This window comes from Hirundo rustica, chromosome Z (genome assembly GCF_015227805.2).
Source record: "Hirundo rustica isolate bHirRus1 chromosome Z, bHirRus1.pri.v3, whole genome shotgun sequence".
Classification (NCBI taxonomy): Eukaryota; Metazoa; Chordata; class Aves; order Passeriformes; family Hirundinidae; genus Hirundo; species Hirundo rustica.
In genome coordinates this window covers 16,452,738-16,471,497 of record NC_053488.1, presented here as the reverse complement: position 1 = coordinate 16,471,497, position 18,760 = coordinate 16,452,738, and the positions used below count along the sequence as shown (strand labels likewise).

Here is an 18,760-nt window from a genome sequence, read left to right as displayed (position 1 = left end):
TAACAACGACAAACTATTTATGCCAAAACACTAAAAAATAAAAAGGCCTTTGATTTTAGTAGGTTCCTTTCATCTATTTTTGCAGCCTAACTATGTACTTTATGATATATTAAATGTTTTCAGCTGGTTTAGTTTTAAATCTCAGTTTTCATAAAACTAAGCTATAACCAGAAATTACAATATAATTCCTTATTACAGAAAAAAAAAAAAAAAAAAAAGAGTGTGTATGAAAGAAAGAAACAGATGGGGGCGGGAAGGGGGAGAATCAGAGCCTAACAAAACTATGCACTTTGAAGTAGATTATTTTTACACTAATTTTATTAAATCTTTCTATCACTATCTTAATTATCTTAGTTCACTTCAGTTCTTCAAACTGAAATAATGATCATTCCTAGCAGAACATTAGTAAAATAAAACATTACAGTTGGTCAAATGTCCAAAACAACAAGAGGAATGAAATAAAATTTAGCCACTTAGATGCTCAGGAAAAACTCATCAGTACACATTTTCTGTTCACTAGTGGGAGAGTCAGGATGTCACATTCATTACAGCATTCATAAAATCCTAAAATTAAAAAAAACCCCTTAAAATAAAAAAGGGCTATAAGAATAAATTTTATGTGTCTGCATTCAAGATCACAGACACTGTGATCAACCATTCATGACAGTTAATGACAAACAAGAGGGACAAAAAGTTAACATTAATTGTTTAGTCTTGTTGGAGAGGATGAAATAGGAAAGCCTTACAAATATGATTGCTTGGCAAAAGTTTCTATGAGTATGAAACCTACAAGCTAAACAGAAATGAAAGCAAGCTTTGAGGTGTAGGATGCCAAGCTGGAAGACAGTGATTGAGTTAGCTGAAGGCAAAATCCCTGTTGATTGAGCAATATCCCTAACAGACAAAAGGATGCCAAGGGTCCAAGGGGGAGGGGCCTTGCCAAGGTGGCAGGGAAAAGGAGTCTAGAAAGTCGCTTTTAGGGTTTGGAATGTAGCACAATATGGCCATGTAGTAGTTCCTACAGGCTGTATGTAAATTCTGTAGCATTTGTGTCTTGTACTGGTTGGTTAGTGTAAACTAGAATATTCAACACAGAAGGAGATATAATGCACTGTAACAAGAACCGAGGCCTCTTGGCTTGGGCACACTTTTAGCTGTGGCTGGCAGCTTAAGCAAAGCTCTCGCACCAACGAACTATGCAATAAACCACATGCTTCAAGAGCTGCCCTGGACTCCAGAGATCTCCCATTGCCGTTGCTACACTCTCCTACATAGACTGAATTTCACAAAAAGCTTTGGAATTTTAAAACTATGAAATACTCTCTAAAAACAATTCACTAGAAATTAAGAACACACTATACAAACTTTCTTAATTATAGAAAAAAAGCAAAGCAGATTACTGAATTCTGCAAGCAGGGAGATCAAACAGAGGATCTTCTGAGTTCAATTCTTTCCTTTTGTAAGATAAGACAGACCATGAAATTTCTACTCCTGTCAAAGTCCTACAGTAATGGAATGACAACTAGTCAATATCCATCCTGAAAAAGAGACTTCTGTAACTTTAAAATCAAGCAACTACCAAATAGCCTTATAAAGACACATCTTGGTCAACAGTTACCACATTGTGGTCACATCAGACTTCAAATAAATGTTTTCATGAGCATACTGTGGGGCAGGGAACAGAAAAAACCTGTACAGACCATATTTGTTATATTTAACAAATATATAACAATAACACGCATAACAATAACATATATATATATAAAATAACATATATATAAAATAACAACATATATATATATATATATATATATATATATATATTAAAAACACCATATTTGTTAGAGAAGCTTTCACACAATGAGCCTGGTCTGGGTCATACTGAAGGCCCACTTAGCCAAATAACCCTTCTTAGCAACAGGGTCTTAAAAGGCAGTGTGGTACTTCTGGTTATATTCTCCCAGCTGCTAGCAACATGTCAGTTGCAGGATGTCCTCAGTCAGAGGCCGAACATATTTCACCTTCTTCATGGCTTCTGATGGAACTAATTGTTTTCTTAGAACCCAAGAGACTCTATTGATGCATTTCTTAAATTTAACTATTATGAAAATAATTTTGTACTACCTCTTGTAATTTCACTGTGTGCTCCCTTCTCTGTGTCATACAGGAGCAGAACACAGCAGCTCTTTATTTGTCTGGTTCATACTGTTGAAGATCTTACGTACTTTTATGTGTTTTCCTTCCTTCTAGTAGATTGTAAACCTCTGTCATCACCACAGAGAAAAACAGTGAGATCTGTTGCCAGGAGGTTGTATCTGATGATTAGGAAAGCAAAACTGACATAAATCTCCTACATTTGTCTCCAGGTTTTTCATCATGTGGCTACAGATCCTCCTAAATCAGGAGCCCCTGCTAGAATATACTCAATTCACTTTTGTTTTCTCTGTTCTAAATCTCCTCAATTACCACCTCCACTTGTAGTTGCCTCAGGCTTAATCTCCTTTCCCACTTCTCTGCACCTGCTGCCTGTTTCCTCCAACAGCCCCTTTCCATTCCACGCATTTGAGATCTTCCTCCATGCAGACAGCAGAGGAGAAAACAGACAGCAGTAAATTACCTGCTCTAGGTACTCACAGCAGCTCCAGGATAAATACCACAAAGAAAACAGGAAGTATATTTTATTATCTGTAAGGGTTATGCTTACAGCTGTGTGCACGCATGGAAAAACATGAAAAATTTAACCACCAGTCTCTGAGGAGGTTCTGCTATACATGTAGAACTACACTTCAGAAATTTTTAAGCCAGTCACATATTAGCACAGCAAGGATACACAACAGTCTTAAGTTTCAAGGACATGTTTGAAGTCTGAAGATACTGACATTTCTCTAAGAAGTTTCTCCATTAAATTAATGGGCTTGCTTGTTTGATGACTTGCACTAGTACGTCTATATAATTCAATATCCACTAAAAAGTGAAAGTGAAGATACCTGCTTTCCTATCTCCTTAAATTAATTCCTTTGGATTTTACCCTATTATTTTATGGTAAAATTACCTAAATTGAAAGTATGAGAGATTACTTTAAGATCCAGCAGCCCCAGCATTACCAATCAAACCAGGCTCCTACAGCAGGCACACCTAGGGAGTGATTCCTTCCAAAAATCTGTGGTTGCTCTGATATAAGTAATCAGTGATCTCCAGCTGGCTGTGATCACATTTTGTGACTTCTGCTTTCTTGATGAAATGAGGTGATAAAGCACCCAATTTGTATTCAAAACCCAGGTTCTTAACACAAAATAAAACATAACCATCCATGTGGGATTATACAAAATCATCTTTTCACATCTGGAGAAGGAAATTTTGAAAAAATAGTTCTTTAAATTACATGATGTAATTATTTTTAATCATAGAATTAAGTAATGCGAGAAGAGCCAGAAGACAACCAACAAAACTCCCATAATCAGTGAATATGGTCTTCATTTGCTAAGGACCAGTTAACAGCAGAAGAACCTGCTGAATCCAATCTCTGCTGAATAAGGGGACTGACCGCATCTCAAATACTTCCATTCCAGAACAGAATAGCTGCTAACAATATTAACTCCACTGGAATATAATTTAACATTTTTGCAAATAAAACATATTGCTTTAAATACATTATTGCTGTACTTTGTTACTTGTTTTCAAATTGCTTTAGATTGAAAGCCTTTGAACTTATTAGAAGGTAAAAATAAGTAACTGACATTTTTATTTAAATTATTCACATTTTCCTAGCAATAACTGAACCCCCCAAAAACCCTAACCATAATCACAACAAAAGATTTTATTTTCTTACTCACATCAGAGAAATGACAAATGAAAAGAGACTAGAAGAATTCTCATATCCTATGTATTCCAATAAATGTAACTTAAAGATCAGGAGATAAATTTAAGCTTTACTTTCAAAAATTAACTAAGTGGAATTTAAATACTGAAGTGAAAAGTAGAAAAGTAAAATAAAAATAAGAAAATAAATCAGAGATTTAATTGCAATATCCAAGAGGTGATTTTTTGTACTTTACAATCTATTTAAGTGCAACTAAACCCCCCTCAGATTCAAGGAATATCGCTAACTAAGGATCAGACCAGAACATGCTCAGCAGAAGATATATAGCAAGGTAATGCCAATGTATTAGCAGCTGGTTCGCTAATTATGTTGCTGGTTCTCTCTGGTAAGAAAAAGATACCCTGCAGGCATTTCAATAAAGGAAACAAAAAGGTAACTTCATCCCAAAATGGCATGTTCTATACATCTGTTTGTTCTCCTTATTTCAAATGTTCATTAGAGACAGCAGTAATTTACAAAGAGTTATGAAAACTACTTGACATGCTACCAGTTTGTTTCTCAACAAGGGATTAGTATGGTCCATTTCACCTTCAGAATCATAGCAGATATCCCAAGCCCCCAAAATATTCAAGATAAATAAACTTCTCCACAGTTTTGAGGAAGAAGGTAGTGAGCGAACCTTTCAAGGAAAAGTTTGAAAGAAAGAAAACAATTGATGTGGCTTAGACACTTTCGAGAGACCACAGATATGTGGGTACAAAGAGATTGTCAGTAACATTTTTAAAGAAGAATTAAAGTTTTCTTGCACTTAATCACTATCATTCCTAAAATCTGCCTGGAAAAGACAGCAATAGACATATATGGAAATAATAATAATAACAATAATAACAAAAACAATAAAAAAGTGCTTTATAAAAGCACTTTACTATTATTTGAATCTGGCAGAAACTTTTAAATCAGTCCTTCAAACTATAAAAATGGGATTTTTTGCTTATCATAGCCTAATGAGAAAATTCTGATTTCACTAGAAATGTTGAAACATTGTCTTGAGCCCAAGTGCTCCTTATCCCATTGCTTCTACAGCCACTTGGTACATACCTCCCCCATGCTAATCAGGAATATTTCACAGAATCATCTGAGTTGGAAGGATCCACAAGAATGATGGAAACTTTTAAGTGAATGACCTGTATGAGGATCAAACCCACAACTTCAGCATTACCGGCACCATGCCGTGACCAGCTGACGTAATCTGATCATGTCTTTGCCCTTCTCCGCTTCTTTCAACAAGAAGAAAACTGAAAAAAATACATTTGACTTATTCCAAAGGTTACCAAAAAAGAGGAGTGTGCTTACTTCTCTATAACAAAATCCCAGGAACACCTGTTCAAACATGAAGTTGTTTTATGATTTGTTTAGTTACTGCTTTCTCCAGATGAATTAGAGGCGGCAAACTAAGGATCTTTGTACCTAATTCATGGGAATAGAAATGGGAGTGCATTTCTCCACACTGGATACCTGAATGTGAGTTCTTTATAACAGAACTTAATAAAGGTTTGGGGACGAAACAAAACCAAACCAACCAACCAACCAACACCCCCCCCCCCCGCCCCCCCCCCCCCCCCCCAAAAAAAAAAAAAAAAAAAAAAGGAAGACTAGGAAACTGTTTGGGACATAGAAAACTACTCTGTTGTCCTTGTTCATTCTTTTAGCATTGTCTGCAGCCTGAAAAATCAGCATGATTTAAGTCAAGTCAGTCTTAGTATCTCAACCTACTACTCCTCTTTAATTTTGGGGGGTTTTTTAACTGAGTAATTCAATAGCATTTGCAGGAGAGGGATGCTACAAGAACTAAAAGGATGCTGCTAAAATCTGATTCAATTACTCAAAAAATTTCACTCCAGCAATAGTTATGAGGCTGAAGCTTTTCAAATCTCATATACTGATCACCTGAAAATATACATTTGCTTCATGTCAGAAGGCAATTTTTTGGATGATTTTCAGTTCAGATGTTAAATCTTTCTCATTCTATACTAGAAATCTTCATTAGAAATTTTAATAGCACAGAAAACAAATTAATGCTTTAAGATACCAGGATATACACTTGTAAATTCCTTGAATCATGCCTAAAACTCTCCCATCTTTTCAGTGCTATAATAATGTATGATTTTAAATGCAATGAGAGATAAGTCATTGATTGATTTACACATCTTATACACAAACCAGAGCTAAAAAGTTAGAGTATTGTCAATCTAATTTTCAAATTTTCATGACAGAAGACATGACTACTATTAGTGAAATATATTTCAAATGCACAGTCTATGAGGCTTTCTATAAAATGTTATGAAAAACTGTCTAAATTTAGCTTTCGAAGCAAACAGAGGCTTTCCATAAGCTTCTCCAGCACACTGACTTCCTGGCAATCTGCAGTATCTACTGATCAACCATGAGCTTGCTTTTTCTTGTTCTTTTAAAATGTCGTATTTGTTCTTAACATATGTGACAGGCATAATAGGGATTTTTTTCACTGAAGAATATATTCACATCTGCAATGAACTTATGAAAGGTGAATGCTGAGAAAACTCACGATATACATTCAATAAAGTATAATTTAGAAAGGAATAAAATAAAACAGTTAAAACAAAAATTCAAATCTTCCAGCAGTACATTATGAATAGGTAAAACTACCTGAACAGCAGTGAGCAACAATTTGATCTGCTATGAATTTTAACTACTTAATATTCACTACTTGAGCAATGAAGTGCCAAATCTGAAGCAATTTAGTTAGATGTTATATATAAAAGAAAAGCAACTGTAGGGGGAAAAAAACCCCAACAATCAGGAAATAAAAGAACAACAGTAAAAATACAACAAAAAATCCCACCCAAACAAAAAACATCATCAAACCCCACTTAGCAACATTAACTATTAAAGTTGTTTATTCCCCTGAAATTCACAAAATAGAAGAGTCACAGAATAGAATATGCTGTGTTGGAAAGGACCCATTAGGGTCATCAAGTTCAACTCCTGACCTGGCAGAGGATACCCCAATAATCATACCATGGATCAGATGCATGTTAACTAAATGTGACAAGAACTACCATATGAACTCCCTTCTAGCCCAATACTACTCCTATTCCAGTACTTTTATAGTCATTTTAAGATGGTCTGCATCACAGCCCTAGAAATGTTTTGTTTTTTTCTATTCCGTTTTTAATAAGCACATGCACACACAGAAGCAAAAATCAAATACAATGAAGGAAAATAAAACCAACAAAAGAGTATTCAAGTCTGGGGGTGGCATTCTTTTCAGCAAACTATAATTGTTACGGCAATGGTGTGCAAATGTTTCTAAGGGCAGCTTTTCTAAAGCAATACTAGTAGTCCCTGAATTCAACTCCCATCCTTCTCTGATGTGCTCTTTAACTTTCTATGACTGGCATCATTATAGCCACCAAATTGGTTGTTAACCTCGCTCAATACTGTAGGAGAAAAGACATTAAACACTTCAGCCTTCATTCTAATCTGCACTGATAATTTTAGTCCCTTCATTGATCGGTGAAGTATTCTTGATCTCCCAGTCCAGCATGTATGTATTCTTAAAAAGATTTCCTGCTACTTTCAAGTACTCTTTATTTTGTACTGGGCAGGATATTTCTTAGAAGCTTAAGCTTTTTGGTTTGCTTTGGTTTTGTAATGCTTAGATTTGGACAACTGACCTTGGTTCTCACTTTCTATCATGTTTCTTTTCTGTGTCTGAAATTATGGTTGTGATCAAGGTCAAACTCCTACTGCTCTTCCAATATTTCCTCCATGTTGGAAAACGTCATTCTCAAGCTCATTAACACAGTCTTTCCCTAAGTTAATTTCTTCTTTCCCTTCTGTATTTTCTAAGAATCATGAGCTTGTATTTCAAAGTTGCCCTCCCACAAATGTGCACTCAAGTCTTTCAACTAAGAGTCCTCTGGGAAAAGTTATTTTAATGTCTACATATATTTGGGTTATCTAAATTCAGATCCACAGGCATTCCTGACTCAGGATTTAGCCAAGGCCTAAGCATGTTAATACACTTCCGCAGTCAAGAGCCCCAACTACCTACCTACGTGTTTAAGATACAAAGTTTTTTATACTTATTATACACACACCATTATACTACATACTTTATACATATACATATACTACATTATACGACTATTTTATACATATATACATATACATACTATACATTACACTATACCATTATAAATATATATATAATGTAGTATATGAGCATACTATGGCAACTAGAATTCTACTATCACTTGTGCCAAAAGCAGCTGGTAATGTGGCAGGACTAAGAAGTTCAGTGTCCATCCTGTATCAAACGGGATTCCCAAAAAAAGCCTTTCCACCACTGCAGATGGGACACTCAGTCACAACCATTGCCCAAGGACACACAGACTCACCACTGAGCAACTAAATAATATCAACAAAAGCTATAGCGTCACAAAAGCTCAGTGGTTACAGCATTTGCACAGAAGGACTTCAATTCTATGTCCTCCACCCTGATCTGTGGTTTCACAGAAATACACAGTTATGTAAAGTCTGTGCCTGTCCCAAAGACATCCTCTACCCGGGTTCACTTTGGAGTTCCATGGCTGGAGCATCCAGGTGACAAAAAGATTCTACTAGATGATTGTTTCATTTTAAAGTGGTATTTACAAGCTTTTATAGTAAACTGTCACTATGCAGAAATCTTGAAGAATTCCTCAAAATAGTGCTGTGCATGTGAGGAAAGTTTTGCCATTGTTAAAGCATTTGGAGGAACAGACATACACATACAAGAACGGTTCATTTTCAGTTTCCTCAATAAAACCAAATGTCATTATTTAGCACAGATAACAGGATACAAATAGCTTATTCAACCTGATTCTGTCCCTTAGTGCCACACAGTTCATTGTACTTGAGAAAATGGTGCTCACTGATGTGGCTGTGTTGTTACTAGGCAACCAGAGATATAATGTGAGGCTTAATGATTTTTATTTAATGCATTTTTATGAGAAAAGTACACTCTCTTTTTTTCCCTCCCCTGATATTATTTGAGGTGTAAATGCTATTTACCCAAGGAGATATATTTAGCCATCGTCTGTGATCTGAACAAGAAAATCATTCAAACTGGGTATTCAAATAGCCAGTCAATAAATATTTCTAAACTTATTGACCATTACCACTACCAAACACTTCCACAGTGGCAGTGGCTGAGATCTCAAACCACTTCACAAGGGAAAAATATTCAATAGGTCTCTCAGCAGAGAATAACAAGAAAACAGATAAGAGCTCAGGGTTATTTGGGACACATCACAGACATTTAGGTACTCTTCTGTGGCAGAAAGCAAGAGCCCAAGCCTATATCACCTTTTCCCATGATGTCATGACACCACATCTGGCAAGGTCACAGCTTTTCTCCTGTGGCTTTGGGTAGCCCCAGTTCCCTACAAAAAAAAAGGTGTCATGACCAAAAGCCCTGGTAGGGCTCTACTCAGAGGTGTCTCTACAAGGAGATGTAGATGCAAATGTTATGAAGCATCCTGTTATCACAGCCCTTGCTCTAGGAGTCTAAGCACACATCCAAGAGGCCTTGCTGCAACTCCAAGCTGCCTCGCAGCTCATTTCCTATCACAAAATTCAACAGCTCTGTTGAGGGTCCTGACAGGACTGATACCTCCTCAATTCAACTTAACCTTCATTCAACAGTGTTGGAAGTGTTACCACATCTATAACACCAGACAACTTCTCAAGTTTCTTCACATGCTATGCTCTTCCTTTCAATCTTTACAAGGGCTGGTGGCTTGTACATAACTTCTGACGATTGAGTTTCTTTTGTATCGGCCAACTTCTCAACTCTCCCATCTTTGCTACATGAGCAGGAGAGTGTTTATAGATCTGAAAAAACCTGAAAGCCTCAGGCTGAGTGTGTGTGTGAGAGCTCAGGTTCAAACAAAGCTACAGATCCGACTGCATGCTTAACTTCTGTAAGTTCTACAAGCTGAAGTGAGAAGCAGATGAACTCCTTTTATGTATAAAATCATCTCGCTTTTATGTATAAAGCCAAAATAACATTATTTAGCATTTGTCTCTGTAAAAGTTAACTTCCAAATAACAGTAATCATGCAGTTCAGCTGAAAATTTGATTTTTACCTTTAATTACAGTTCACCTTCAAATTAAAGTAGAAATTCCATCGGACTTGGCACAGTTATATTTCTACAGTTATCTGTTTCTCAGGAAACCTATCCTTATTATCCTGATAGCAGGTTCTACTCCCTCTCACTTAGATAAACAAAAGAGATACATGCAACAGTTAAAAAAAAAAGTGCAGATCAGTAAGCACTTGTTGCATTTTATTAGAACCTTACAATCAATGTATTTCTGATCCCAAAATGAGTACTGAATGGCTACTTCTGACCATCTCCCTATTCAAAATAAACAAGGCTGAAAATTTAATCTGACATTTTCAAAATCACTAATTCTTCACCATGTGTCCAAATATACCAGGTAGTACAGTCTGACTTCCTCCTTCTTCAGATGCCTCTATGCATAGCCAATCTTGCTTCTCACAATACAGGAGAATTTTTAAGCAAACAATAGCTATCAGTCTGTGAGTTTGAGAAGTGGGGGGGGGGGGGGGTGTTTATCTCTCCTGCCTTTTTTTTCCTCTTATCCTTCACAACCACAAAATGTGTCTGCCTCTGAATTGTTACAATTATTAAGTGTCTCTGTGTACTTCAGATAAAAGTGTGTAAAACACCAAACAGACTAAAACTATAGAACAACAGCATTAAGTAAAGAAAAAAAAGTCTTCCACTGTGTATGCATGTCAGATTTCACAGCTAGTAAGGTTAACTTAGCAGGACATGTTAACAAATTGATCTCGAGTTAATTTCCTATTTTGAACAAGTTCACAGATACATTGAGACTGGATTTCCAGTAGTTTTTATTTCATTACTTGTTGTGTTCCTCTGAGGAATGGTTTTTCCCCTCAGAGTCCCCCTGAAACCTGTGCTATGTAGTTCAACCCTTTTTCCCTATCATACCTACTCCTGACCCTATTGGCTCAGGGCCAATATCTTTCCTTGGCCCAAAACTAGATATACCCCTGTTTCTTCCTGGTTCGCTCTCTCTCTCCTCAGCCTCCTGGAACATCACTTCGAGAATAAAGCTTGGACGGAAGCTGGGGGTGAGAGCCACTCTTTTGAAATCTCTATTCTGTCTCTCTGAAATATATTTCCCTAAAACCCCTGAATAACTGAGCTAGCGAGAGCCGGGGGGTGGCTAGAGAGAAGTATATTTTCAATTACTACCTTACTATGCCAAATGCCGTTCCATTTTTTTTATCAAATGATCAGAAATTAAAGTAAACCTCAGGAAAGAGAAAACCCCAGTTAATAACCTTATCCTTGAAGACAAGCCTGACCTGTAGCTATTTTGATGAAAAGGACCAGGGTTGTCTTCAAGTCTCTACTCCTAGAGACTAGAACTGTCTGCTTAAATTCAGTTAAATGTTCAGTCAGTGAAAAACATAAACAGAGGTGGGAACAAACGTCAAAATTTAGAAATCACTGCTGCCAAGACAATATCTGAATTACTACCCTAAATAAATTTTTTTCTTCTCCCTGTAAATGGGATTGAGGATTTTCATCTTCAGCCTTGAACAACATTAACTAAGGAGTCAGGCAAAACTCAAATTTTTAGTTGCCTCAGTTTCCTATTGATGAGCTAAGACAGCTTATAGTGCTCAGTACTGAGGATGTACTAGACACCATATAGAGATACCTCCTTTTGATTCCCTGGGTTTTAACTCCTAAACCCAAACACATCATTCTGAATTCCACTTTGAGAAAATTACACTTAGATGTTAAGTAAGGATGGTTCAAAATATGTGTCCTAAATCTGTGGTTTTGCATCTTCATCTAATTTGTCCATAAAAAAACAGAATTGTGAAGTAATATTAATAATGCATTTTGCAAAAGATTGACAGTTTTTAAATAGTATTGAAAATTGCAGTAAGACTCAAAGTGGACACAGTACACAGCAGATCTACTAACAACTGATAAATGGAATTACAGCAAGAACGATGTCACATCAGTTGCTCACTGACAAGAAAATTCTACCCTATCGTACATGGATAGAAGAGCAGAGAGAATGAGATGGAATGTAGGTGGAAGGCTTTGATCTACTTAAGTTCTTTAAATGCCAGACTGAACAAGGTGTGAAGGACAAGTGTCTAAAAGGAAAAATTCTTTATTTAATTTTTAAAGAGGAAAATACTTGAAACCCTTCCTAAAAACAAGACATGAAAATGTTTTGCTGCATTGTCACTGTAAGTCATGTGGCAAATATCATGGTATTTTTTGTGATAGTTCTGTAAGGCACAATGAAATAACTGAAGTTCCCAAATGTATTATCCAGAGATGCTTATATAACAAATATATTTTCCAAATAACATCTTACAAACAAACAAACAAACCCCCAAACAAAACAAACAAAAAACCCTGAAGAAATAAAAGCCTCTTCTAAAAACCATTTACTAGAAATAGTCTAAAAGAGTTTGACTTGATCTTACTGCCAAACTGTATTTAGCTTTGATTATATATATAAAAATACTTACCAGCGATTGAAGAAAAACCTAATAGAGAGCAGCCTATCTTTTACATATTGCTATGCTTTAGCATCTCTCCAGGCACCAACATTTTTCCAGTGTAGGCTGCTTCATGTTTTTAAATATTATCATTTCAGACAAAGAAAAAGGGCAAAAAGATTGGAAGAAAATTCTAGACCAGCTAGCCCATCCTCTTTCTCAAGACGAATATATGTATCTCATTGTGGACTGATATTTATGTAATTTATTAAATTTTGGAGACCACAACTGTGACAGCTCTATTGTTTGCCTAATGTCTTATGCCAATCTTCTCAAGCACAGCCTAAGCCTCCTTTCCTCTTTCATCCACACATTACTTTATTTAACAAATTTGAAGGCTTTTGCTTTGTTTCCCTTTCAAAGGCTGATCAGAGTGAACATGAAGTCCTGGTCAGCATCAGATGTACAGCAACAAAGGAATTAATCACCAAAGCAGAGCATAGCATCAGGAGAAGGCAATCCAAGGAGAGAGGTTAGAGCACTGTCCCTGATTTGAAATCCTGCAATGATCTGAAAGCCTCCCAGTCTGTCTCCAGAATACCATGTAAGATAAAGGGGTATGTTGACTATACCGGTATAGGGTTTACTATGTTTCCATTCCCTACCTCTACTACAGTTGTCTTTGCAGCTTTGCACATAGGTTGGTTGAAGTTTCTTGCAGTTTTCCTGAAAAAAAAAAAAAAAAATAAAAATTAAAGGCTGTAATAGTACAATGAAAGACTGTTCAGACGTAAGCTACTAAAGAAACGTCTGTATTTTAAGCATCACAAAGCTTTTTGCCAAATAGCTGGAGAACTAATTTTAAAAAAAAAGTACAAAGGAGAAAAAAGTATTATGGAATTGCATAAGATGCAACTGAAATGAAATAATATTTTGCTACATTAGAAAGTATTTATTACAGCTCGTTTGACTTTTAATCAGCACACTGTTTAATTGAAATTGGATATGTTACTGATATCTTCATTTATTGGATCCAAAAGCAGCAGCAACTTGGACTTTGTACAATGCCTTTATTTCACTGCACAAAGAATGAAATTAATCTCCACAGGGGACCAGCACCAGGCCTAGCAATCTCTCAAGTATGCTTTCCTAACTCAAGACTAGAACTTGGGATAGCATTTACCCAGTAGTAAATGCAATCCAATTCTCTTTTTATATATATAGATATAGATGTAGATATAGATATATAGATATATAGATATAAAATACAAAATAAACCTTGTGTCAATTTTGGCACTTACTGTAAGATGCTGGCATTCACCCTAACCATTCCTACAAAGCATTTCTGCACTAAGGAAAAGGGACTTCTAGAGAGTAACAGCAACACTTGACTGTTGAGAACCTATGTATACTTGTGTTGGGAACTGCACCAAGATCCTAGTAGGCACAGGGAAAACAAGTGACCTGTGTCAGCCACTCTATATGTTTTTCAGACCCCCCCCCCCCAAAAAAAAAAATGTGTGGCACATTTAATAATTAAGACGTACTATGACGGTTTTAGAGGTGTTCCACTTTCTCAACACTCTTCCCTGTTAAAAAGCAGAATTCTTGAAAATTTTTCATCAAAATCCATGAAACCAGGTTTCAAAGTAAGACAAAACCTCCTTTCCCACATCGTTTTTCCACAGAAGTATTTTTTGCCCCCGACCATCCTTATTTCACAGACTTACAGAATCATTTAAGCTGGGAAAAAGCTCTGGAGTGCAAGAGCTGACCTGCAAGGCGCTCTCCCTCCCGCTACTCTCCTTGGCGCCAGGACCATGTCCGGCGCCGCCGCCGCTCCGAGGCTCGGGGCGCTGCTGCCACCGAGTGGCGCCGGGGGCCGCACGGCGGCGACAAAGCCCGACACCAACAGGTAGCCCGGACAGGATCCCAGGGCACATACCGACGCAATCAAAGCTACACCCAAAGACACGTATCTTGGGGAAACGCCGTTTTACTGGCAATACACAGAAGCTGTGAAGCCTCTAACAAAGGGTCAGCCGTGTCCTGGGGAGCATCAGGCACAGCAGCGCCAGCCGGGCGAGGGAGGGGATTGTCCCGCTCTGCTCCGCACTGGGGCGGCCTCAGCTCGAGTGCTGGGGGCCACAGTATAAAAAAGATACTGAACTATTACAGAGTGTCCAAAGGAGGGTCACAAGGATGATGAAGGGCCTTAAGAGGAAGCCAGATCAGGAGCGGCTGAGGTCGCTTGCTCTGTCCAGCCTGGAGGAGACTGAGGAGAGACCTCACTGCAGTTACAACTTTCTTGAAAGGGGAAGAGGAGGGGCAGGCACTGATCTCTTTCTTCTCTGTGGTGACCACTGACAAGACCCGAGGGAATGGCCTGAAGCTGTCTCAGGGAAGGTTAAAGTTGGACACTTGAAAAAAGTTTTTCACCCAGAGGGTGGTTGGGCACCGGAACAGCTCCCCAGGGCAGTGGTCACAGCACCAGCCTGACAGAGCTCAAGAAGCATTTGGACAATGCTCTCAGGCACATGGGGTGACTCTTGGGGTGTGCTGTGCAGGGTCAGGAGATGGACTTTGATGATCCTTGTGGGTCCCTTCCAACTCGACAAATTCTATGATTCTATTAATATCTGTGCATGGGTCTTTTTGGTAGCTATACAAACCCAAAAGAAGCAACACTAAGAAATAAAAGAAGGAAAAAAAAAAAAAAAAACCCACACAGGAATTTATACTCTCCTCTGAGAGAATACAATCCAAGTTAGTAGTGATTCAGGAAAAACCACGCTAAATTAGGCAGAGTAGCAAATGAGAAGAAAAATAAGAGTTATAAAAGCTGAATTAAAATAGCTGAGAAATGGATACAGATAGGGGAAAGGAAGATGACAAAGCAATTCAATATTGTATCTCATGTAACTACTTTTCTGAGCCAAAGATTTTCTCATGTAGTGGCTACTCTGCTAGTAAAAAAACTCCTGATACTAAATTATTTTTACATAAGGAAAAAACTACAAGAAAACATTTCAATGTTAATTTGACATCAAGAAGAGCTAATGGTCTCTAATCTGACATAATTTATAAAAGCTTCTGCTATTTAAACTATTGAGTTAGTAAAGTCGTTTCAGAAGCAGCAGTCTTTTACAGGATCAAAGGCTTTCTTTGTAAAGAACACACCATCCAGAAGTTTTATGGGATCAAAGGCCTTATTTCTAAAGAATACATCATCCAGGAGGAAAAGAAAAGAAGCGCTACACTTATTTTCCAACACAGAATAATGTTAAGGGGTTAGCAGCAGGAAATTCAAAAATTTGCTAGACTTTTTTTTTTATTATTTTGTTACTTTTTTATTTTAAGAAAATTTTCTGGAGATCTAGACTCAGCTCAACAAAGTTCCATTGTTACACTGGATTTCTACGCTGATCCAAAGGCATGACATCTTTTCTCCCAGAGGCAAAAGATAGCTAACTATCTTTTGTTCATAGGAGACTATTGTTCATAGGAGACTAAACCAACAAAATACATCCACTACATACCTAATGATACGAAGGTGCAGAGACACCTCAGGTATGAGCTGAACTGAGGTTTTGCTGAACAAGTTGAAGCATGAAGAGATGACATGACTGTGACAGAAGAGGTTCCGACTCAGGTTATCCCTTCAACATTTCTGCTTCTTTGTCAGTAGTCTATTTTCATCACCAACAAGCCCCATATTTGCTTGTAAAGTCAAAGTACCCTGGGCTACAACAACTAGCAGAATGGTACCAGATGAAAAAGGCGGGGAGCCAAAGGAGGCAGACAAATCACTCTCCGTGATATTTGAAAAGTCATGGCAGTCAAGTGAAGTACCAGGTAACTGGAATGAGGGAAAGATGGTTCCCATCTTTAAAAATGACATAAAGGAAGACCCCAGGAACTACTGACCTGTCAGCCTCACCTCGGTGCCGGGGAAGATCATGGCACATACTCCTGGAAGCTGTGCGAAATCCAGGGAGGACAGGGAGGTGATTCAGGACAGCCAGCAAAACTTCACATTGGCTAGGCAAGTCCTGCCTAACTAATATAGTGGTCTTCTGTGATGAAGTGACTTCATCAGTGGATGGGAAATGGCTATTGATGTCATTTATCTGCACTTCTGTAAAGCCTTTGACATGGCTTTATAGCTCCACAACATCATTGTCTCTAATTTGGAGAGAGATGGATTTGATTGCATAGACTGTTTGGTAGATGAGGAATTGGTACAACAGTCACGTCCAAAGGTTAATGGTCAATGGCTCAGAGTCCCAATGGACATCAATGACAAGTGATGTCCCTCAGGGGTCTGTACTGGGACCAGTGTTATTTGATATTTTCATTAATGACACAGATGAAGGAATCGAGTGCACCCCCAGCAAATTACAGATGACAGCAAGCTGAGTGGTGCTGTTGACACTTCTGAAGGATGGGATGCCATCCAGAGGGACCTGGACAAGCTCTAGATGTATGCTTGTACGAGCAGATCATGACAGTAGCCCATGGGAATCTGATGAGATTTAACAAGACCAAGTGCTGGTGCAGCACCTGGGTAGGGACAGTGTGTCAGCCCAGGCTGGGCATGAACAGACCCAGAGCAGCCCTGCCCAGAAGGACCTGGGGTGCTGCTGGGTGAGAGGCTGGACATGCCCCAGCCATGGCACTCACAGCCCAGAGAGCCAAACGTGTCCTGGGCTGAACCCAGAGCCCCGTGGGCAGCAGGGGAGGGAGGGGATTCTGCCCCTCTGCTCTGCTCTGGTGAGACCCACCCAGAGCACTGCATCCAGAGCTGGGGTCCCAGCATGGGAAGGACAGGGACCTGTTGTCCAGAGGCTACCAAGATGATTGGAGGCCTGGAGAACCTCTCCTGCAAGGGGAGGCTGAGAGAATTTGAATTGTTAAGCCTGGAAAAGAGAAGGCTTCAGGGTGACCAAATTACAGCCTTCCAGTACCTGAAGGGAATACCATGCAACATAGATGGACTTTGCACAAGGGCATGTGGTGACAAAACAAGGGAGAATGGCTTCAAATTGAAAGAGAGGAGGTTTAGATTTGATATTTGGGAGATAATCTTTACTGCAGGTGGTAAGGAACTGAAACAGGTTGCCCAGAGAAGTTGTGGATGTCCTATCCCCAGAAGTGTTCAAGACCAGGCTGGATGGAGCTCTAAGCAGCCCAACCCAGTGAAGCATGTTCCTGGCCCACATCCAGAGGCTAGAAGTGGATGATATTTAAGATCCCTTCCAAACCAGCCCATTCTGGGATTCTCTGACTATGCACAGAAGCAGTGGCACTCCCTGATATCATCCCTCATGAGCAAAGCCCCAAGGGAGGCTAAGACTGTTGTTAGACAAAGGTAATCACTGCAAATAGTCCACTGAGCATGAAGATGCCTGACATAAGATGCCAACACAACATACTATATGGAACAAAAGATCTAGGGCTCATGATGTATAACTTTAAAAAACAAATAAAACAAACAGTTTTAAAAACAGCTTTCAAAAGAAGTCGGTGCCATTCTGAATTCCAAGAAAACAGTATAGCTTGATGTATGTATGAGAATAGGAAAAAAAATTAATGCCAGCCTGTGGTCCAAGTAAGTGTACCTAAAATACATCCTCTAAATTTATAAAATCTCTTAGCTTGAAAGTGATTAACAGTTTGGCAGACACACCATTGCCACTGGCTTCACAGCATCACAGGAAACAAACTACCATAAATAGTACCACACAGCTGTGAAAGTGGTAGCAAATAGCAAGTGGTAAGATGACCCAATGCTTCTCTGTTCTGTGTTATCAGATAACCATGTCTCATCCAGAAACAGAATAGGTCACTGCTTATCATAAGCAAATGCTTTTGAGCTAGCAATATTCTATATGGAATAGGACACCAGATGATGATTAAGCTTCCATCTTCAATTAGTTACAGTTGAAGGGAGTCAAAATTTTTAGGTCTTCATTCCAGATGGAAGTAGTATCTGTTATCAGCTGTATTGTGTGAATGTGGGAGACGTAACGAAGACTTCTGAAAGAAACAGGAAGAAGGAAAGGCATAGAGAACAAGAGGACATAAAGGAAGAGGGTAAAAGGAGAACACAACCAGTCTGTTTCTGCAAAGAATGAAAGAACTTTTGAGAAGTATCTACTATGCATCGGTAGAAAGAGACAGGATAAATACACAGAGAGTAAAGGCTCAGGATCAAATAAAGACAAGTCCAGGGGAGAAGAGCGTTTCCTGTATTCAGTGTACCAGAGCCTAAGGAGAGCAGTTTAGCAGCCATCAAATTCATCTGCACACACACAAAAAAGCTCAG

General features: G+C 38.4%; 1 protein-coding gene across 1 annotated transcript in view; it reads right to left on the bottom strand.

The window, feature by feature from the left end:
* OXCT1 (3-oxoacid CoA-transferase 1) overlaps positions 1-18,760 on the bottom strand; it is an 88,588-nt gene that overhangs the window by 46,019 nt on the left and 23,809 nt on the right. Inside the window, exon 7 of the mRNA XM_040089497.2 lies at positions 13,098-13,158. Coding sequence (XP_039945431.1) covers positions 13,098-13,158 — 61 coding nt within the window. The remainder of the gene's footprint in view (positions 1-13,097; positions 13,159-18,760) is intronic.